The following is a 23492-nucleotide window of genomic DNA, read 5'->3' on the forward strand; positions in this document are numbered from 1 at the left end:
ATTTACACAGCGTTTCATGTGAACGATTAGAAAGAGCTTGCTAGTAGCAAACTGGGCTGAACATTCTAGGGAGTAGCCTGAGCAAAGGCATGGAAGCATGGCGGGCTCCCCAGAACGCTAAGTCTGATAAACAAATTTGGCTTCCCAGCATAATGAGCTTTGAGAATTACAGTCAAGCGCTGTTAACTCAGACTCTCCCTCTTCCAAATGTGTTGATTAGTGTCCCCTTCAGCTGAAGTTATCCTGCCATTGACTCAATGAGTTTGCTGAGCGGAAAGTAAGTGAAAGATGTTGGGAAGGAAAAACAGCTCTGAAAAGGAGATGGAGCTACTTTAAGCATGAAAATAACGAAAGCACTGACTATGCTCTGAGTCAGGTGGATGTAGGTTTGATTAACACCTCAATGCCTAATAACTGCATGATTGTAGCAACGTATGCGAGCATTTTCTGGCCCAGCCTTTTGTCTTCGGTGTTTCTATGTATATGTATCATATATGTATGTATATATATATATATTTTTCCCTAAGTGTCTACCACAGTTATGATTAGTCTGTAGTAGCTGTTTGATATTATAAGTGGTTATAAACATAATCATTTAAGTCTTTTATGATTTCTTATGGATTTCCTCAGTGAAACCTCACAGGCTTGGGATAAGTCCTTAGCATGTTAAACAAATTGGCAGAACAACACTCTAAATCGTGAAGGTAACTTCAGATATATCTAGGTTGTTAGCTATTTACCAAGAATTAGTTATTATTCTATTTACCAAAGAAGCTATAGTTTCTCCGATGACATTTCACACACCCCGTCCATTGCTGGCCACTGGGGCAAGTCAGACCGCCACATCAAGACTTCTGATTGGAATCAGGGTCCTTAACACAGAACCTTGGCTGACTCTCTCAGTTGCCTGCAGTGTAAATGCCTGCTCTGGCGGGCAGGGCCCAGGGAGTCACCTTACAGTGATGAGTATATAGCTAAGGGTACCTTCGTTTCTTCCACTCTCTTGTCCCAAACTGGGAAGTATAGTTTTACACGTGGAAATGAATAGAATACCATTCTTTCCTCTGTATAAATATTAATATTGAATTCATTATGTTCTCTCTGGGTAAAGTCACACAGCTGTGCACAATGCCTATCAGTCTGGGAAAATGTGTACCACTCAAAGTCACTAAGAGAACAGATCAAAGTAATTTAACCTGTAAAAGGAAAAAAGTGTTCTGTTGGGCTTAGTTTAAGCTCAATTTGAAGAGCAACAGCAGGAATTCAACTTGCTTCTACTTAGAGGTGTCCAGTTGTCTGACACCCATTGGAAGGGAGCGGTATTTCTCCCAGCTGCCCACCCGATCCACAGTTACTCGTGTGGTCCCACCTCACGCCTCCCTCCTCACCATGTCAGTATGGGGAATGTGTGGATGTAATCCCCTCTTGTTTCTGTCTTCCTGGCCCAGTGTTGTCCTAGGAGTTGCTGTCTCCTCACTAGAGTCCCTCTCACCTCCTCCACCTTTTACAGACATATGTGACATACGTCAGTGAGGCTTTCTGGTTGTTGTCTCACCCTAGATTTCCCAGCAGCTTCTCCCTGAGTGATTGCTAACACTCATTTGCTCTCAGCATAGTGCTATTGCACAGAGGGCTTTGTAAGAATTAGCCAAAAACTTAAAAATACCTTCTTCAAAGGCATATGCTACCATTTCCCCTTTTGGATGAGCAAAAGGGGCCTAGACTGACTGTCGCGTTTATACTAGCACCGGGATTCCAAATCTAGAGCGTGATTCCTGCCTGTTTACAGGGGCTGCTCTTCCCAGGACACAATCATTACAGAACCTGGTTTGCTTTTCTACCTTTGGCTATTTTACCTGTGTTCTGGACTCTGTAGTTGTATATCAGTTTTTTGGATCTATCTATCTATCTATCTATCTATCTATCTATCTATCTATCTATCTATCTATCATCTATTTTTTGGGTAAAGTTGTATCAAATAAACAGAGAAAATTGCTACTAAAATCATGCCAGGAGAGTACAGGTAGTAGCAGGAATGTTGATGTGTCAAAAGCCAAAGTAGAAGGTGAATGTAGTGGAACACCTATCTGTGATCCTAGCAGTTGAAGGCTGAGGAAGACAAATTGTTTTGAGTTTGAAGCCAGCCTGGGTTACATAGTGAGTACCAGACCAGACTGGCCTACATAGCAAGACCCTGCCTCAAAGATCAAAGACAGAAGATCAACTGGCAGGTCAGTGATTTATTTGCCCAGGAAGTTTGGCTGTGGCAGCAGACTTAAAGTTTACTGTATTTCAATCAGATGGTTGGCAGGATCTGGGCTATCTGTTGGTAAATGCGATCAGGTGGTTGACAGGATATGAGCTATCTGTTGGTAAAGCCTTGCCTTTCTCTTGGCAGCAATCAGTTAAGCTGCACAAGCTTGTGGAGGATCACAACAAAGTCCAGGTCACCATTTCAGTAAGAGACAAAGGTAGGTGGCTTGTCCCACTGTCTCCCCACCCACTGTTTCACAGCAGACTACTAGTCGTAGAATTGTCATTATCAAAGACAAAACTTCTCTCTGACTGGACCCAGGACTAGCTGGATAATCAGACCAATTGAGGCCATTTAACTCATAAAACTGAAGGAAGCTAAGACTCCAGATACCCGGGTCTGGCTGGCCTCACCCTCTTCCGATCTTTGGTTACATTATCCTCTTCTTAGAGTTCAGCTTCAAATTTCCTCTGCTCCTACATATTTCATGCAGTAGGACATTAATGTGCAAACTGAAGACTCCGTTATCACTTTTTAATTCGTAATATCCCAAAGACCCTGCACCAAACATTCTAAGCTGTCATCTGGAACTTAGGCTTGAATGGAGCTTTTTGATGCTCGCTGGACCCTTGGGATTTGCTCTGAGTTTCTTCTGAGTAGGATGGCCACACTTTTGTGTAAGGAACAACAAACTGTCACGAGAGCAGCAGATGATCTCTGGACAGTTCACATGTAGCCTTAAAGTGCTCACAGGGTTCCAGTGCCCAGACTGAGCACATAGCAGCTAGAGGAAGCCTCCCTCTTGACCAATGCTATAAAATTTCACTTTGCACAGAGCCTGCCGGCATATCAAGTTCCAAATAGGAACTTGTTGCTCCTTAGCCTTTGAAGGCCCCAGGAAACAATTCCCCAATTCTAATTCCCTTGTAATTTTTCAGTTGAGTGAATAGGGGCCCTGGGCAGGTGAACAGGTAGGGTAGGTCTTGCCCGACTAGAAAATAAGCAGATAAGAGTTCTTAGTTATTTTAATCCTTAAGGTAAGACAAGAAAAGGCTGAGACAGTCATGGAACTTTTTGCTGTTACATAGGTCTGCAGGAGCTGGAGTCCCGTCTCCTGGTTCCGGGAGATATTCTCATTCTTCCAGGGAAAATCTCATTGCCCTGTGATGCTGTCTTGATTGATGGGAGTTGTGTGGTGAATGAAGGAATGCTCACAGGTAGGTCGTCTTAACCCAGCATCCTCTTCCTTACCCAGTAGGCCAAGCAAATCAGGTCAACTATCTCTATCTGGCTGGGGCTAAGCCCTTCCCTAGGAAAAGAAGTAGTTAAGGGAAATCCACTCTGTCTTTTTAGTCAACAAAGACACAGAACACACAGGCAGACAGCACTGGTTAACAATAGGTTTAAGGGAAAACAAATCAAATCAAAACAAACAAACAAACAAATAAAACCCCCCCCAGAAGAAACATTTACTTCTTGCTGAATGGTTGTCTGAAGGAGTGAACAGAAGAAGGCTTGGGCAGGTGAACAGGTGGAAATCCAGTATCTTCACAAATCTGAGACCGATGCTATCTGTATGCAAAGATAACACAGTCTAAAAAACCATCAGGTCTCAAACAGAAGTGAGGAGAGATCTGCATAGCTATGTGCTCTATAGGTGGGAAGTACACACTGGAAAGTTCGAGGGAGCCTTACCACAGGGGACAGTGTGCTGCTCTGTTCTTCAGGGTTACAGCCTCTGTTGGTCTCACATCGCAGTTCAGGGGGCTCCAGGGTTCATCTATAGTTTGTAAAGTCTTCTTATAATTGTGTAACCAGGAAGCTGTTATTTATACAATTGCTCTTTAGTTACGGAAAAAACTGTTAGAACAGTACATTTTAGTGAGATAGACATTTCAGAAACATGAGCCTGAAAGCTGTTTGTCCTTTGTGCTGACCAATTATTAAACTTTCCAGTTTTCATATGGTACAAAGACATGAAGGAAGAAGTGCACACAAACCTTGAACATGACCTGAGTGAAACAGAAATCCATTGTCCTAAATAGTTCAACACAAGCAGATCTTACATTTACAAATGGGTTTACTTAATGCAAAAATTAAGACAAAATGTACTAAGCTAAATATTTTTGGTATAACTGCAAACTGTCTCCTTTAATGTGTTGAAGTCTAGTGGTGGTGGTGATGAGGGTTTGCACACGAAGTGTTGCCATAGGACCCAATGTGTAAACCTCAAGCTGTAAAAGCCATTGGTTGGCGTCTGTCCCATGTGTCCCCACAGCTTGAGTGTGCTGGCACTCTGCTTTTCTCACTGGGAAACAGAGAGCACAACATGAGGACATCAGAGGCAGGAAAGGCAGAAAGGTTTGGGCCCATCTGCTTCTTCCCTTTCATGATGTACAGGATTTGCCTTGAGTCTCAGGACAAGCTAGAAAGGTCCAAAGAATTAAAAGTGAGGTAAAATGTCTGTGGATGTCAATGGGCCTTTCTTATATTAGCTAGCAGCAGCATCCACATATCCTGAGTGCCAAAAATAAATGATCCATGTTAGAGACATATCCAGTGAAACAAATACATGTGAAAATGACTATATGTTTCTTTTTTTTTAATAGCACACACATCTCTTTCTTTCTTTTTTTTCCTTCTACCCTGACTTCAGCCTGAGAAACCAGGTCCCTTAAGGGAATATATATATATATATATATATATATTGGATATTTTATTTACCTTTCAGATGTTATCCCCTTACCCCATTTCTTCCCCCAGGAACCCTCTATCCTATCCCCCCTCCTCCTTCTTCTATGGGGATGTGCCCCCACCCACCCACCCACTTCCACCTCCCCACCCTCAAATTCTGTGGGGGAATTCAGCATCCAGCCATCATGGGACCAAGGATCTCCTCTCCCACCTATGCCTGACAAAGCCACCTCCCCTACATATACAGCTGGAGCCATGGGTCCCTCCCTATTTGCTCCCAGGCTGGTTGGTGGTTTAGACCCTGGGAGCTGTGGTTGGTTGGTATTGTTGCTCTCCTCGTGGTGCCACAAACCCTTTCAGCTCCTTCAGTCTTCTCTCTAACTCCTCTATTGCGAACCCCATTATCAGTTCAATGGTTAGCTGTGAGCATCTGCCTCTGAATATGTCAGACTCTGGCATACCTCTAAGGAGACAGCTATATCAGGCTCCTGTCAGCATGCACTTCCTGACATCCACATCAGTGTCTACCTTTGGTGACTGCACATGGGATGGATACCCAGGTGGAATGGTCTTCAGACAGCCACTCCTTCAGTTTCTGTCCCACACTTTGTCTCCATTTTTGCTCCCTTGAGTATTTTGTTACTCTGTCTAAGAAGGACCAAAGCACCCACACTTGGTCTTCCTTCTTCATGAGCTTCATGTGGTCTGTGAGTTGAATCTTGGGTATTTCAAGCTTCTGGGCTAATATCCAATTATCAGTGAGTGAGTGCATACCATGTGTGTTCTTTTGTGATTGGGTTACCTCACTCAGGATGATATTTTCTAGTTCCATCCATTTACCTAAGAATTTCTCGAATTCATTGTTTTTAATAGCTGAGTAATACACCATTGTGTAAATGTACCACATTTTTTTGTATCCATTTCTCTGTTTATGGATATCTGGGTTCTTTCCAGCTTCTGGTTATTATAAATAAGGCTGCTATGAACATAGTGGACCATATGTCCTTGTTATATGTTGGAGCATCTTCTGGGTATATGCCCAGAAGTGGTATAACTGGGTCCTCAGGTAATGCCATGTCCAATTTTCTGAGGAAATGCCAGACTGATTTCCAAAGTGGTTGCACCATCTTGCAATCCCACCAACAATGGAGGAGTGTTCCTCTTTCTCCACATCCTCGCCAGCATCTACTATCACCTGAGTTTTTGATCTTAGCCATTCTGACTGGTGTGAGGTGGAATCTCAGGGTTGTTTTGATTTGCATTACCCTGATGACTAAGGATGTTGAAGATTTCTTTAGGTGCTTCTCAGCCATTTGAGTTTCCTCAGTTGAGAATTCTTCGTTTAGATCTGTACGCCACTTTTAAATAGGGTTATTTGGTTGTCTGGAGTCTAATTTCTTGGGTTCTTTGTATATATTGGATATTAGCCTTTTATCGGATGAAGGATTGATAAATATCTTTTCCCAATCTGTTGATTGCTGTTTTGTCCTATTGACAGGGTCCTTTGCCTTACAGAAGCTTTGCAATTTTATCAGGTCACATTTGTCAATTCTTGCTCTTAGAGCATAAGGCATTGGTGTTCTGTTTAGGAACTTTTCGCCTGTGCCTAGGTATTCGAGGGTCTTCCCCACCTTCTCTTCTATTAGTTTCAGTGTATCTGGTTTTATCTGAAGGTCCTTTATCCACTTGGACTTGAGCTCTGTACAAGGAGATTAGAATGGATCAATTTGCATTCTTCTACATGCTGATCTCCAGTTGAACCAGCACCCTTTGTTGAAAATGCTGTTCTATTTCCACTGGATGGTTTTAGCTTGTCAAAGATCAAGTGACCATAGGTGTGTGGTTTCATTTCTGGATCTTCAGTTCTATTCCATTGATCTTCTTGCCTGTCTCTGTACCAATATCATGCCGTTTTTTTTTTTTTTTTATTACTACTACTATTGCTCTGTAGTACAGCTTGAGGTCAGGGATGGTGATTCCCCCAGAAGTTCTTTTATTGTTGAGAATAGTTCTCGATATCCTGGGTTTTTTGTTATTCCAAATGAATTTGCAAATTGCTCTTTTTATCTCTATGAAAAATTGATTTGGAGTTTTGATGGGGATTGCATTGAATCTGTAGATTGTTTTTGGTAAGAATGCCATTTTTACTGTTTATTCTGCCAATCCACGAGCATGGGAGATCTTTCCATCTTCTGAGATCTTCTTTGATTTTCTTTCTTCAGAGACTTGAAGTTCTTGTCATATAGATCTTTCACTTACTTGGTTAGATTCACACCAAAGTATTTTATAGTATTTGTGACTATTGTGAAGGGTGTCATTTCCCTAATTTCTTTCTCAACCTGTTTATCCTTTGAGTAGAGGAAGGCTACTGATTTGTTTGAGTTGATTTTATATCCAGCCACTTTGCTGAAGTTGTTTATCAGATTTAGGAGTTCTCTGACAGAAGTTTAGGGTCACTTAAGTATACTATCATATCATCTGCAAATAGTGAAATTTTGACTTCTTCCTTTCCTATTTGTATTCTTTTGACCTCCTTTTGTTGTCTAATTGCTCTGGCTAGGACTTCTAGTACTATATTGAATAGGTAGGGAGAGAATGGGCAGCCTTGTCCAGTCCCTGAATTTAGTGGGATTGATTCAAATGTCTCTCCATTTAGTTTGATGTTGGCTACTGGTTTGCTGTAAATTGCTTTTTCTATGTTTAGGTATGGGCCTTGAATTCCTGATCTTTCCAAGGCTTTTACCATGAAGGGATGTTGAATTTTGTCAAATGCTTTCTCATCATCTAGCGAGATGATCATGTGGTTTTTTCTTTGATTTTGTTTATATAGTGGATTACATTGATGGATTTCCGAATATTGAACCATCCCTGCATTCCTGGGATAAAACCTACTTGATCATGATGGATGATTGTTTTGATGTGGTCTTGGATTCGGTTTGCTAGAATTTTATTGAGTATTTTTGCATCGATGTTCATAAGGGAGATTGGTCTAAAGTTTTCTTTCTTTGTCGTGTCTGTGTGGGTTTTGGGTATGAGTGTAATTGTAGCTTCATAGAATGAACTGGGTAGTGTTCCTTCTGTTTCTATTTTGTGGAATAGTTTGAAGAGAATTGGTATTAGGTCTTCCTTGATGGTCTGATAGAATTCAGCACTAAAACCATCTGGTCCTGGGCTTTTTTTAATGGGGAGACTTTTAATGACTGCTGCTATTTCCTGAGGGGTTATGGGACTATTTAGATGGTTTATCTGCTCCTGGTTTAACTTTGGTACCTGGTATCTGTCTAGGAAATTGTCCATTTCATCCAGGTTTTCCAGTTTTGTTGAGTATAGACCTTTGTAGTAGGATTTGATGATTTTTTGAATTTCTTTAGTTTCTGTTGTTATGCTCCCTTTTCAGTTCTGATTTTATTAATTTGGATACGGTCTCTGTGCCCTCTGGTTAATCTGGCTAAGAGTTTATCTATCTTGTTGATTTTCTCAAAGAGCCAGCTCCTCGTTTTATTGATATTTTGTATTGTTCTTTCTGTTTCTATTTGGTTGATTTCAGCCCTGAGTTTGATTATTTCCTGCCTTCTACTCCTCCTGGGTGTATTTGCTTCTTTTTGTTCTAGAGCTTTTAGTTGTGCAGTCAAGTTGTTAGTGTGTGCTCTTTCCAGTTTCTTTTTGTAGGCACTTAGAGCTATGAGTTTTCCTCTTAGCACTGCCTTCATGGAGTCCCACAAGTTTTGGTATGATGTGTCCTCAATTTCATTGAATTCTAAAAAGTCTTTAATTTCTTTCTTTATTTCTTCCTTGACCAAGTCATCATTGAATAGAGCGTTGTTCAGTTTTCGCATGTATGTGGGCTTTCTTTCCATTGTTTTTTTTTTTCATTATTAAAGACCAGCCTTAGTCCATGGTGATCTGATAGGATACAAGGGATTATTTCAATCTTTTTGTATCTGTTGAGGACTGTTTTGTAACCAATTATATTGTCTATTTTGGAGAAGGTACCATGAGGTGCTGAGAAAAAGGTATATTCTTTTGTTTTAGGATGAAATGTTCTTTATATATCTGTTAAATCCATTTGATTCATAACTTCTGTTAATTTCATTGTGTCTCTGTTTAGTTTCTGTTTCAATGCTCTGTCCATTACTGAGAGTGGGATGTTGAAATCCCCCACTATTATTGTGTGAGGTGCAATGTGTGCTTTGAGCTTTAGTAAAGTTTCTTTTATGTACGTGGGTGCTCTTGCATTTGGAGCATAGATGTTCAGAATTGAGAGTTCATCTTGGTGGATTTTTCCTTTGATGAGTATGAAGTGTCCGTTCTCATCTTTTTTGATTACTTTTGGTTGAAAGTTGATTTTATTTGATATTAGAATGGTACTCCAGCTTGCTTCTTGGGACCATTTGCTTGGAAAATTGTTTTCCATCCTTTTACTCTGAGGTAGTATCTGTCTTTGTCACCGAGGTGTGTTTCCTGTATGCAGCAAAATTCTGGGTCCAGTCTGATAGTTTATGTCTTTTTATTGGAGAATTGAGTCCATTGATGTTAAGGGATATTAAGGAAAAATGATGTTCCTTCCTGTTATTTTTGTTATTAGAGGTGGAATTATGTTTGTGCAGGTATCTTCTTTTGGGGTTGTTGGAAGATTACTTCCTTGCTTTTTCTAGGTTGTAGTTTCCCTCCTTGTGTTGGAGTTTTCCATCAGCTATCCTTTGAAGTGCTGGATTTGTGGGGCAATATTGTGTAAATTTGGTTTTGTCATGGAATATCTTGGTTTCTTCATCTACAGTGATTGAGAGTTCTGCTGGATATAGTAGTCTGGGCTGGCATTTGTGTTTTCTTAGGGTCTGTATCATATCAGTCCAGGCTCTTCTGACTTTTATAGTCTCTGGTGAGAAGTCTGGTGTAATTCTTATAGGTCTGCCTTTATAATATGTTACTTTACCTTTTTCCCCCTACTGCTTCTAGAAACTTTTCTTTGTTTTGTACATTTGATGTTTTGATTACTATGTGACGGGAGGTATTTCTTTTCTGGTGTAGTCTATTTGGAATTCTATAGGCTTCTTGTATGTTCATGGACATCTCTTTCTTTAGGTTAGGGAAGTTTTCCTCTATAATTTTGTTAAAGATATTTACTGGCCCTTTAAGTTGGGAATCTTCACTCTCATCTATACTCATTATCCTTAGGTTTGGTCTTCTCATTGTGTCCTGGATTTCCTGGATGTTTTGGGTTAGGAGCTTTTTGCATTTTGCATTTTCTTTGACAGTTGTGTCAATGTTTTCCATGGTATTTTCTGCACATGAGATTCTGTCTTCTATTTCTTGTATTCTGCTGGTGATGCTTGCATCTATGACTCCTGACCTCTTTCCTAGGTTTTCTATCTCCAGGGTAGTCTCCCTTTGAGACTTCTTTATTGTTTCTACTTCCATTTTTAGACCCTGGATGGTTTTGTTTAATTCCTTCACCTGTTTGATTGTGTTTTCTTGCCATTCTTTAAGGGATTTTTGTGTTTCCTCTTTAAGGGCTTCTACCTGTTTACCTGTGTTCTCCTGTACTTCTTTAAGGGAGTTATTTATGTCCTTCTTAAAGTCCACTATCATCACCATCATGAGAAGTGATTTTCATTCTGAATCCTGCTTTTCTGGTGTGATGGTGTGGCCAGGGCTTGTTATGGTGGGAGAACTTGGTTCTGATGATGCCAAGTAACTTTGGTTTCTGTTGTCTATGTTCTTGTGCTTGCCTTTTGCCATCTGGTTAACTCTAGTCCTACCTGCACTCACTGTCTCTGACTGGAGCCTGTCTTTCTAGTTATCTTGCTTGTGTCAGAGCTTCTCAGAGTTCAGAAGTCTCTGTGATTATGAGCTCCTGGATGGAAGAACTCCTGGGACTCAGGCTGCTTCTGGGATCCAGAAATTCTGCTGCCCTGAGTGTAGTGGCTCCTCTAGAATGGCTCAGGATATGGTGGCTTCACAGGAGCAGACAAGTTAGGTGTCTGCTCCAGCCAAAAGAATCAAGGGAGGGGCAGAAAGGGAGTGGCATTTCAGAGGGGTGGGGTTTGGGTGGCTGATGGGTCCTGAGTACCCCCGGCTCCCAGCTATATTTCTGGGGCACAGGGTAGTGGGAGAGGGTTCTTACCCACTGCTCTGAGTGCAGTGGCTCCTCTAGGATGTCTCAGGATATGGTGTCTTCACAGGAGCAGACCTGCTAGGTATCTGCTCCAGGCAAAAGGACCAAGTGAGGGAACTATATGTTTCTTATTAGTTTCTTCAAAAACACATAAATCCCAACATGCACAAAAATATTTTATTTCATAATGGTACGGACCCCACTAGTACACGTACTGTGAGAAGAACCCAGGCAGAACCACCATAATATTGGAATCAGATCCCTGGCTGAAATACTGCCAATGTTAGGGTATAAGTCCACAAATGAAACTCAGATTCTTCTATTTTCCATTTGCAAACTAATTTTTGCAGACATAGACATCTTATCTATATAAGAACAGTATGCATATAAACATTCCCACTGTCCCTACCGTAATATCATTCATGTCTCACTCCATCATCAAACATCATACAACTTAGGCTAGGAGCTGTTAAAATACTGACTTAGAAATGAAGGAACAGAGCTGAACATAGACAGGGTGGCTCAGTGATTGGTGATGGAGTCAGAACTGGAGGTGGCATTTGCTCCCAAACACAGTGTCACTTGAGTATAGAAGATGAGTCTAATGTGGGAAAACTGTTGTCACCATTTTGGCCCCAGCACCCTTCTTCACTCTGTGCAGCTGTCTGCTCCCACAGCACCCTTTTCAACTGTCACTGCTATGAGAGAAGCATACCTTTTGGTATTTGTTTGGATGCAGCTCAGTGAAGCCATCAGTTACTCTTGGCTCCATTCAACACTCAAACCCTACATGACATCAGGATGGGGTAGGGTAGAGCCAGGTCTTGTGGTTTTAGTCTCCCTGGTGTCTCTGATACTGTCTGGAGCCTGTCACCTGGTTTCCCATTGTGTTATTGAATATTCTCAGAGCATGCTAAGGTGCAAGTCCTTTTTCTTGGAGGCATGTGGTATATGAGTCTCCTTTGAAGCCTCTTCCCCTTTTTCAGGACTGCTAATTTGGATGGAAATGCAGGAAAGAGATGTCATGGAGAAGAGAAACATTGTTTTGTTTGTTTGTTTGTTTGTTTTAAACTGTCTGGAAGTCCGTAGAATCCATGATTACAAATGATATTAAGAGGTTAGTTTCTAACTTCCCTGTCTTTTGTGCTGCCTTTCCTGAGGCAATGGCCTCCTTCAAGGACCTTGCTTCCGCCTAGAGGGAGGAGGCAAGACACAAAAGGGCTCATGATAGAGGAGAGAGGAGCGGAATCCAGGAAAGTTTATCATTTTCTTAGTTCTAATGTGTGCTGTTTTATAGCGATGTTTTGCACACTGCTCCATTTACTCTGCAGTCCTTTCGAGGTGGGTGAATATGAGGCCAAGAGAGGAGAGATAATTTGGCAATACGCACACAGAATCAGAGTAGTGCCCCTGAGATCTGCGTGCATTTGTTCTGCTGTTCATGCCCTGATCTCGCCAGTTTATTAGCAGAAAAATCTACTGGGGATACCGCAGTGAAGGAGGCCAAGAAGGTTTCTGGAGCAAATGGAATTCACTAAAGTCATAAATGACACATATTCTGAACAACTGTTTCATAAGGAAACCACCCAAACCAAGACATTGCTTCCCCAGGATCTATGTCACTAGCCGCAGCTCCCTCCACTCATGAAAGAACTGATTGATCAGAACTTCAGGGCAGATGCAGTGATGTGAGATGGATGCACAGAACTTTCCTCTGCAGTCTTTCTGAATTGATATTCTTCCACACAACCTTGTAAATGATGGGTAGATCAGAACTATGTCTCTCCTCTTTCTTTCATTTTCCCTCTCTTCTTCTCATCCCTCCTTTCTCTTGCTTGTTTAGCTGTTGACTTGATACACGTTCTGAAATGCCTGTTTCGTATCAGGCACTGTGCTGGGATCAGCCAGACACAGGAAAACTGTGATCCTCTGGCAGATCATTTTCTGTCAAATGGTCCCAGCGATGCAATAAACAAGAACATGGCATTTCAAGCACTGTCAGCATGAAGTGGCATCTAGCTCCGTGGGGACATAGGAGAATCTCTACTTGACAGACGCTGAGGTCTCAAGGTCCCTGGCACCCACTCTGTAATAGAGAGCACACAATCAAACTACTTCCTTCTGACACATACTCCCACCTCCTCCCATACTCAGTTTTTTCAGGTGAATTCATCTCTTTTTGGATTCTCCAGAAAGGCCCACGCTATGATTCTTAAGAATATGTGAATAGTGTTAATTTTGTGTAAATTTATCTGCCTGAGCAGTATCTTGATGTGACTTTATATGATTAGCACCTCTCTGACTCCTATGTCACCAGGGTATATAAAAGGAAACTAGTTACTATTATCATATTAGCCAAAGCCATATTCTGGATTAATTTTTTTTTGTCACGAAGTAATCTGTAAGAATCTACCTATTATAGGGGCTGGCTTCAAAGATAATGTGACAGAATTATTTAGACGATTGCCAAAGATTCCAGCTCTTCTAGAGAGTAATTTAGGATGCAATTGGTAAATCTACACAGTGGATGGACATCATGACTGTTTTAAGGAAAATGGAGTAAGGACAGTTCCCAGCTTAAGGGAGTTACTGAAGAATATTTAGGGCTACAAGAAGCAATGCTATAGCTTCTTAAACCTTACTTTGTAAACATAATCCATGCTAGGAAACTGGCTTTGAAAGAACAGTAATAGAATAAACTAAGTATTTGCTTTTATTTAGTTCAAGACATACATTTAGCAGAGAACACATATTTAGACTGTTTGTGTGTCATAGAGTAAAGTGAGGAGTATAAAAATTTCTGTAGTGCAACATTCTTCCCTCAGTTATTTCCTAGAGACATAATAAAGGAATGCAACTATAATCAATATAATGTTATTTCTAAATTAGAAAGATGGCCTATTATTTTGCTAATTGGATACAACAAAAGACTGGTGGAAGTTTATATTTGTTCTAGGATGTTTTAAATCTGGGAACTAGGAAGTGTTATGGACTATATTAATTAATTAATTAATTTAGGTATGTGAAATATTTCCTTTTGAACTTCTATCTTGTTTTCTTTGTGCCTTCAATATTCTGTCTTCCAGAATGTTCCTTACTTGAGAAGGGGACAGAGACTGCAGCAACCAAGACTAGGAAGCATTGAGGGGTTGACTAGGGGGTTGGTAAGGGTCTTGCTCAGCTGAAGCATATTAGGGATTAGCCTAGGAGGCCATTGGAACTCTCGTGGGTTTGGAGAATCTAGCAAAAGAGTCTAGGGTTTGTTTTGTAATGGCAAGGGGAAAGACATAGTTTTCATAGGACACGGGATAATGGTGTGCGCTATAGTTTTATATCAACTTGACACATGCTAAAGTCAACAGAGAGGAGGGACCTTTTATTAAGAAAATGTTTCCAAAACTTGGGTTGAAGGAAAGCCTGTAGGTCATTTTCTTAATTTGTGATTGATTTGGGAAGGCCCAGCTCATTGTGGGTGGGGCCATCCCTGGACTGGTGGTCCCGTGTTCTATAAGAAAGCAGGTAGAGGGATGGTGAGATGGCTCAGCAGTTAAGAGCACTGACTGCTCTTCCAGAGGTCCTGAGTCCAATTCCCAGCAACCACATAATGTCTCTGTATGTGTAATGGGATCTGATGCCCTCTTCTGGTGTGTCTGAAGATAGTGCCGTGTACTCATTACAATAAATAAATAAATAAATAAATAAATAAATAAAGAAAGAAATATTGAAGAAGACAGGCTAAGTAAGCAAGCCAGTAAGCAACATCTCTCTATAGCCTCTGCATCAGCTCCTGCCTCCATTTTCCTGATCTACTTGCGTCCTGTCCTGACTTCCTTCAATGATGGACTACAATACAAAAGTATAAGCCAAGTAAACACTTTCCTTCTCAAGTTACTTTTTGGTCATGGTATTTCATCATAGCAACTGAAATTCTAACTGGCACAAATGGAATGGTGGCTTTGTTAGAAGTCACGTGGAAAATGTGTACAAGGGCTATGATTGAAGACAGAGCTTTGGTCTCCTGTTTGTCATTGTATTCCCAGCACCTAGCACTTTCTGGCACAGAATAAGCACTTTATGGTGTTTGTGGAATAAATAGGAACATATCTGGATACGTAGATAAAGGATCTATGAAAGGCAAATTGAAATAAGCAAGTACATATTTGCAGCCTCTGGAACAGTGCTAGGTGATGGGTACTTGGAACATGGTTGGGTGATCCTTTAACTGCTCATTAAGTTATGACATCACAGCACACATTGTGGGTGATAAGCAGAGTTTAAGCGAATACTTAAACTAGAATCATTGCATGAGCCACAGGCATCCCTGTCCAGTCATTTGAAACGTGTGATGGATGCTCAAATTCTCATGGTTATATAGTTTCTTGAAACTGGCCCCTCACCCATTCTGAATGACTACCGGAGTTTACACAGATTCAATAAAATGCAACCTTCTTTAGGAGAAAGTATACCTGTCACAAAGACACCATTGCCCCAAACGGAGAACACGATGCCCTGGAAATCCCACAGTTTGGAGGACTACCGGAAACATGTGCTCTTCTGTGGAACAGAAGTGATTCAGGTCAAGCCATCTGGTCAGGGACCTGTCAGAGCCGTTGTTTTGCAGACCGGTGAGTGAATCCAACTTTTATAAACACAAGCTGCGATGGGGGTGGGGAGAATTGGAGGTTGGCAATTTTGTTTAGGATTTTGGAGTTTGCTATATTCTGGGAACAGCAGCCATACTCTTTCCTAACATAAGTGGTTCTGAGTTGCCATCACTTAAAATTGAACAGTCACTGTTAAACTCTTATATGTGATGAGTGACATGGAGAGATGTTGAGAATTTCCTAAAGGCTTGTGGCTGTAGGCCTCTCTTTTTCCCTCAGTGTTTCCTTGCAAAGCAACCTCAGCTGCAACAGCCAGGAAAGATACTTTTTCATCCCCAAAGGTTGCTAGCTGGATACCAATACCTGGCTGCTCTGCAGACATCAGGGTCCAAGGCCTAGACATGAACTCATGGTGTTGCCTCTCTGAGAGCAGCACCAGCATCCAGCCCAGCTGTTAGCATCTTTTACTATTGGTATCATCTTAGTACTTCTCTTTCTACCAGAATAAACAGACATCAAATATCAAGCACTCTGTTATCGACTGCTGAGTCACAGTCCCTTGCCTTCACTGTCGTGGTTGTATTTATGCAGTCTTCTTCATTTCCTGTCTACACTATCATACCAGAAACATCTTTTGACTGTTTCCTTTCAGTTTTTGCTTTAATCTCTCTCTAAACTGTTACTCAGTCTGTCACCACAGACACATTTTCTTAGCCCAGTTTGCAGTAGTACATTCATACCATGCTCAGAATGTTTTCATGACCACATTCATTTTCATTTTTCATATGACATCACATGACCAAGGCTTCCCATGGCCCAGTCCAGGCTGTGTGTGTTTGTGCTGCTACACAAATCCCTAGACAAAAACCACACATTGCTTTCTGATACTATCCTTTAGTTTAGGTTACTTTAGTGACTTCAGATATGCAAGCCAAATACTGTTCTAATTTTTTTTTTTTACTATGAATGATACTTTATTCAGTCATTTTCTTTACAACTGAAATTCTGGGAATTCAAAATGAACATCCTTGTCTGTGAGCTTCTTGTACACACCTGAAAAAGTTTCCACCTTGTGCTCCATGTTGTTCTGCTGTGCTTTGTCTAAACGAACTTTTATGAGCCGGCTGCCATCCAGTTTCACACGGATCCTCTACCCACAATTTCACTTGGGAAGACCAAGTTCTTAAGGATGGCGTCCTGCACTGCTGTCAGGGTGCGGCTTCTGGGGCGCTTTTGCTTATTTTTCGTACAGCTTTTCCAAGTTGGCTTGGGCAGAATACTCCTCTGAGCAATGAAGACTACATACTTCCCACTGAACTTTTTCTCCAATTCACGAACTAGCTGGACTTGGATTTTCTGGAAAGATTTAAACTGAGGAACTGGTACAAAAATTATGATAGCTTTCCGACCACCACCAACTTCAGTTTCCTTAATCTCAGTGATGTTGAGTTCCCGCAGCTACGCCTTGAGATTTGAGTTCATCTCCAATTCGAGCAGCGCCTGAGAGATGCCAGACTCAAGCTCGTCCGGCTTCTTGCCATTGGGCTTCACAATCTTGGCGCTCGAGCTGAATGAACATGGCTTCGTCCTTATGGAGTGCCCACTTAGAAAGAGCCACAGCTCTCGCGAGAACAGCTCATATACGGGTAGCCCTGTTTTAATTTTTTAAAGATAAAATGGTTTCTGTGTTAAAACAAGTTAGTGGACTTTAGAGCATCCCTCAGCCAGGTGTCTAAACATAAGCTAATGTTTAAAGTCCTATAAAGCAATTGTGGTGGTTAGAATGGGTTTGACGTCCACATACTCATGTATTTGAATGCTTTGCCCAAGGGAAGTGGCACTATTAGGAGGTGTGGCCTTCTTGGAGGAAGTGTGTCACTCTGAGGGTGGGTTTTGAGGTCTCCTAGTGCTCAAGTTCTCCCTAGCATGGAGCAGTCTCCTCCTAGCTGCCTTCAGATCAAGATGTAGAACTCTTAGCTCCTCTAGCCACGTATCTGCCTCATGTTTTCTTCCCACTTTGATAATAATGGGCTAAACTTCTGAAACTGTAAGCCAGCCCCAATTAAATGTTTATCTTTTTAAAAGTATGTTTAGTATGTTGCCTAAGATCATTCTTGTGATATTTGGGCGAAGAATGAGGCTGGTTTTTGCCCTTGTCTGAAGAGTTTCCTTGAGGCTAAGGAGAAGAGATTTCGTTTAATTGCATTAACAAAGGAAATCTCAAGACAAAAGAGTGTTTGATCAAGCTTGCTAGCTTAGAAAGGAATAATACAAAATGTATGGTTTAAGGATTAAAAGGGCACCAGGAAATGAAATGGAGATAGATCCTGTGTTTAAGGATATTAGGTAGCAACAAGGGAGTGGTGACCTGGGGCAAGATCCCACCCAGCTAAGCTTATTGTTTATGTGTTTGCAGTTGAACAAGGATAGTTATGTTAGGCACTACTATGACATAGTTATTGTTTTATTCAGATAAAGGAGATATCATTGTGTGTCAAATTGACAAGAGATAAATTGTGATGGCCCTTCTTGGTTGTCAACTTGATTATATCTGGAATGAATTACAATCTAGAACTTATAAAGGTCTTGTGAAAAGAAATTGAAGAAAAGCTTAGGTACAAGCATGGTGGTACATGATTTTAACCCCAGGAGACAGAGGAAAGCAGATCTCTGAGCTCAAGGCCAACCTGGTACAGAGCAAGTTCCGGGTAAAGAAAAGTTTGAGTCCAGACATGGTGGTACATGACTTTAATCCTAGCACTCAGGAGACAGAGACATACAGATCTCTGAGTTCAAAGTGAGTCTTCAGAATAAATTCTATGACAGCCAAACTTAGGTAGTGAAGGAAACCATTGAAGGCAGAAAGCTGGTGAAGCTGTAATTGGACAAAGGGACATGTTCCAGCCTCAGAAAGTAGTAGAACTTGGCAGTTTTGGCCACATGGTTCTGGCTTTAGAATCAAGGATGGAATTTCCTCTGAGACTAAGGAAAACTACTGAGGCCAAGTGTCTAACAGGAGTATCCCTACATGGAGGGCCAGAAAGGCCATTGTGTAAATTAGCCAACGTCGTCCCTTGTGATGCATGGCAGTCAGACTTGGTAATGAATAAGACTCAGTCAGGTAGACCTGGTTTGAAAATCATGAAGGGGTCTGGGAGAGCTACTTAGTCTTGGCACTGTGAGAAGTCAGGAGATGCCATTGGGGAAGGTATAAATGCAGTATCAGTTGAAGGCCCAGGAATGAAGGGGTCATATAAAGAAGTTGAGGCTGGGCACCATGAAGGGAGCCTGAGAGGCTATTGGTGAAAGTACAGCCCAGTTACAGCAGAAAACCCCATCTTTTGGAGATGCCAGTACCATGGGTGACCATCAAGAATAGCAGCAACAGAAGCTGTGTTCCAGAAGCAGTGAAGGTGAAGCCTGGATTGCCTTGGAGACCTCCAGAGGTTAGAGATGCCAGAGCTGTGGGATACCTGCTGAGGAAAGCTGCTAACAGGGAGTAAAACCAGACCAGGGGGAAAAAAACATATTTGCAGTCAACAAAGCTGAGAGGAGTTAGAAGTCAGACACAGAGATACAGAGATACAGAGTTTGGAGTTTGCACAGATGTGTTTGGTCTTGCTTTGGGGCAGTATGTTCTCACTCAGATGGTTTGGAATGACAATGTATTTCCTGTGATGTTCGAAGTATGTGATCTGCTTTTTTTATTTTGATTTTATAGAGAATTATAGTTAAGAGATTGGATGAATCTTTGAACTGTGAATTTTTAAACATTGCTCAGATTGTGATAGATTATGGGGACTTTGGAATTGGACTAAATGCATTGTGCATTATTTTATGGCTATAAGCCTATGTGGGCTGGGGAGTGGAATGTGGTGGTTTGAATATACTTGGGTCAAGGGAAGTGACACTATTAGGAGGTGTGGCCTTGTTGGAGTGGGTGTGGCCTTGTTGGTGTAGGTGTGGCCTCGTTGGAGGAAATGTGTCACTATGGTGGTGGACTTTGAGGTCTCCTAGCACTCAAGTTCTGCCCAATGTGGAACAGTCTCCTCATGGCTACCTTCAGGTCAAGATGTAGACCTCTTGGCTCCTCCAGCACTATGTCTGTCTGCACACTGCCAGACTTTCTACCATGATAATAATGGACTAAACCTCTGAAACTTTCAGTCAGCTACAATTAAATATTTTCTTTTATAAAATTTGCCTTGGTCTTTTCACAGCAATTAAACCTTAACTACGACAGTATTTTCACTTTATCAAGAAGCTGAATTAAGAGTTCATGCCTTTCAGTGAGCACTTCCAAGGTGTTTACATGACAACTTAGAGAAAACTATGTTCGTAATTCTCTAAAGGCCAGAAAATCTTGTTTGAGAAAACCATGTATCCAGCAAGAAATTAGGTCAAGGCATACTTTATACTTAAAAACAAAAAAACTGGCTAATATTCAAAGTGTAGAACTGGCAATCATTTTAGCCAATAAGTCAAACAGAAATGAGAATTTACTAAATGCTATGTAAGATAATGAATTAATGTTTGTTTATTTAAGAAAAGTTATGATATGATATGAGACAGGTGGATGTACTTACAGTAACTTATAGTTAACTAAATAGAATGCTGATCAATGCTAAATGACCAAATATTTCAGGGAATACATTACTTTTGGTTCAAATGTGGACATGGAATTTATGAAACACTTTTTGATGAGGTGGCATTTGAAGTCAAGCCTGATAGGGTGAGGGAGAGCTTATCCTAGCATATGAGAGCTAGAGAGATAGGAACAAAACATAAATGCAAGAGTCTTCTGGCACCAGTGAATAGTGAAAAGGGTCTGTCAAGATAGAAGCACATGATGAAAGAAAAAGAAGAAGCACATGATGATGAAGGTGACTTTCAATACTATGCCTAGAATTTTGCCTTGGAAGTCCTTGGAGTTGAGGAAGGCCTGTGCACATATATTTTAAATAAATCACTTGTCTATTGCCTTCTGCTTCTTTAAAATTTCAGTTCTTTTATAACTTGTATCTGTTATCAACACATACCTGTTTTCTCAGAGTTTTCTCTTGGCATCTCATTTTCTCTGGTCACAGTTTGCAGCAGGCAAGTCCACTTTTTTAACTCTGTAGGTCATTGAATGGTTGTACTGTGGGGACCAGTGAAGCATTGTCTCTGAGAACAAGAGGAATTAAATAGTGTTGAGTGAAGGCCACTGAATGAGTTTTGACAAGGCTGATAAAGTTAGGCCAGAGTAATGCTAATTCCATCTCAGATTCTAGTGGCTTTGGAAAGAAGCTGAGACTTTCTCCTTCTGTGTTTATCTTCTTAGGCTATAATACAGCAAAAGGGGACTTAGTGAGATCCATCCTCTACCCTCGACCTCTGAACTTCAAACTGTATAATGATGCCTTCAAGTTCATGGTGTTCCTGGCCTGTATTGGTGTTGTGGGTTTTTTCTATGCCCTAGGTGTCTATATGTACCATGAAGTAAGTACTGCGAGTAAGTCTTGTCATAGTTTTTCAAGAGCTTAATATTGATTTGAGATTCCATAATTCTGTGAATCAATGCTGTCCAAAGGAACTTTCTTAGATAGTAGAAATGTTCTATGCCTACATCTATAGCATGAAAAGACTTGGCTGGAAATACAGCTAGATTGCTGGTACAGTGGTTGCCTAGTATGTACAAGGCTCTGGGTTTCATTCCCATAAATACACACACACACACACACACACACACACACACACACTTATAACACTTAGACACATATAACAAACAAATTTTCAGTTTAAATTCACGTTGTATAGCAGAGCCAAGTGTTATAGGAGGCAGCTGGGAGAAAGCAGGCAGCTGGAGAAAGGGTGACATCTTGCTCTGCTGGGCTAACCCATGTTCATCTTTTCGCATCTCCAGGTTCCTCCAAGAGAAACTGCAACCATGGCCCTGATCCTCCTCACTGCTACTGTCCCTCCTGTGCTCCCAGCTGCGCTGACCATAGGCAATGTGTATGCCCAGAAGAGGTTGAAGAAGAAGAAGATTTTCTGCATCTCCCCACAAAGAATCAACATGTGTGGCCAGATCAACCTCGTGTGCTTCGACAAAGTGGGTTCCAAACTTACTAGGTTGGGGGTTGAGGGTTTTGATGCACGGCACAGCTAGGAAGGACCTCAGAGTGTGGTTTCCTTACCATTCCCACTATACAGCTGAGAAACTGAGGCCAGAGGCAGTCACAGATGGTAGGAGGTCACAGTCTAGAAAGCAGTCAGAGAGCAGCAGTGTGGCAATCTTATCGTGATTTCCTTTGCCTGCTACAACTTAATACTTTCTGTGCCCGGGTTATGTTTTGAAACAGTCTCTTGCACCTATAATCTCTTCAAGCAAAAACTTGGGGAGAACTTCCATGTCTTAGAAGTGCCCATGTGGAACTTACATGAGCAGTCTCATTCACATCCACCTACTGCTTCTTGAAATGACAAAGATGGAGTGAACAATAGCCAGTGTTGACATTGCTGCCACCACTCTTTCTCCTCTTCTTCCAGAGGTCAGGGATCCAGGCTAAGGAAGTATTATACCTGTACTCAGAGTCTGGAGAGGTGGCAGTGGGAGAGGATGAGCTGGAGGGGGATGGCTGCTGTTGTCAGGGAGTACAAGATTCCCACCACTCTCCTATGGGAACCAGGAATGAATCCAGCATCAAGCACCCCCCCCACCCCGCCCATACCTAGATCTGGCCTCAGATTGGATAGGCTGTAGTACAGTGGGCTTGGCTGATCGTTCCCTGCTTCAGTTCATTTTGTTTGACTAATTAGTCAATACTTTGGTCATTTATTTCCAGCAAACTCTCTCTGCAGGCCAGTGTTGTACACAGTGCTTGTAGAGCATTATGACTGGCCATTCCTAGCTTTGAAGAGGTTCAGCATCTAGCCGAGGATGTAGGCAATATGGGAGTAAGGCAACTGACCTCCTGGGAGATGTGTGCTTGGTGAGGGTGTGAGCAAGCATCAGCAGGTGCTTACCTGTTGCAGGCTGGAGGCCACCTTTGAGCTTCAGAATACGACATGACCCAGATTCAGAGCTGGCCAGGTCAAAGCACAAAAACGAAAAGATACTTAAACATCTCACAGTCAGAAAACTAGAGTAAGGTTAGATGCTGGACTAGCCAGTGAAATGAAACTGGAGGGCTGATGTGGCAAGCTAAGCAGGGGGCTGTATCTTGAAGGAGAGCATGAGGCCTTAAAATATATACTACGAATAAAATTTTTATAGAATTCTTTTGTTGTTCTTTTTATGGGAACTTTGTGAAGAGGCTGTTAGTTTCTTGTCATTATGGCCAAACACTTAAAAGCAGCAAGTTAAGGGAAAAGAGATTTGCTTTGCCTCATGGACAAGGCCAGGAGGGCAGGGGGTGTTCACACACAGCTGGAGCACAGCAGGAAGCAGGGAGCTAGACTGGGAGTGGAGGTAGACTGTAACCCTCAAGATCTACGTCCAAAGGTTCTGCAACTTTCCAAAACAGCGCCCCCAAACATTCAAACACACAAGCTATAGGGGAGGATTAGCATTCAAACCATAGCAAAAGGAGTCAGGACAAGATAGAGAGGGACCAGGCCATCTGTGGACAACTGAAAAGACTGTGTTTAGTTCCTACTCCTGGAGAGCTGAGGGGAAGCTGTGTGAGACCCGGCCCTGCTTTCTCAGGGGAGAACATCCTCTCTCTCAGATTATTTCTCCTCTCCTCTCCCCTTCCCTTCCCTTCCCTTCCCTTCCCTTCCCTTCCCTTCCCTTCCCTTCCCTTCCCTTCCCTTCCCTTCCCTTCCCTCCCCTCCCCTCCCC

General features: G+C 41.7%; 1 protein-coding gene and 1 pseudogene across 1 annotated transcript in view; one reads left to right on the forward strand and one right to left on the reverse strand.

The window, feature by feature from the left end:
- Positions 1-23492, forward strand: part of Atp13a5 (ATPase 13A5) — a 140201-nt gene that overhangs the window by 43307 nt on the left and 73402 nt on the right. Inside the window, exons 8-13 of the mRNA XM_028753804.1 lie at positions 2399-2471; positions 3343-3471; positions 15518-15688; positions 20991-21148; positions 21573-21795; positions 22038-22070. Coding sequence (XP_028609637.1) covers positions 2399-2471; positions 3343-3471; positions 15518-15688; positions 20991-21148; positions 21573-21795; positions 22038-22070 — 787 coding nt within the window. The remainder of the gene's footprint in view (positions 1-2398; positions 2472-3342; positions 3472-15517; positions 15689-20990; positions 21149-21572; positions 21796-22037; positions 22071-23492) is intronic.
- On the reverse strand, positions 16659-20734 carry LOC114609393 (annotated as a pseudogene).

Source organism: Grammomys surdaster, unplaced genomic scaffold, assembly GCF_004785775.1.
Source record: "Grammomys surdaster isolate TR1022 unplaced genomic scaffold, NIH_TR_1.0 125956, whole genome shotgun sequence".
Classification (NCBI taxonomy): Eukaryota; Metazoa; Chordata; class Mammalia; order Rodentia; family Muridae; genus Grammomys; species Grammomys surdaster.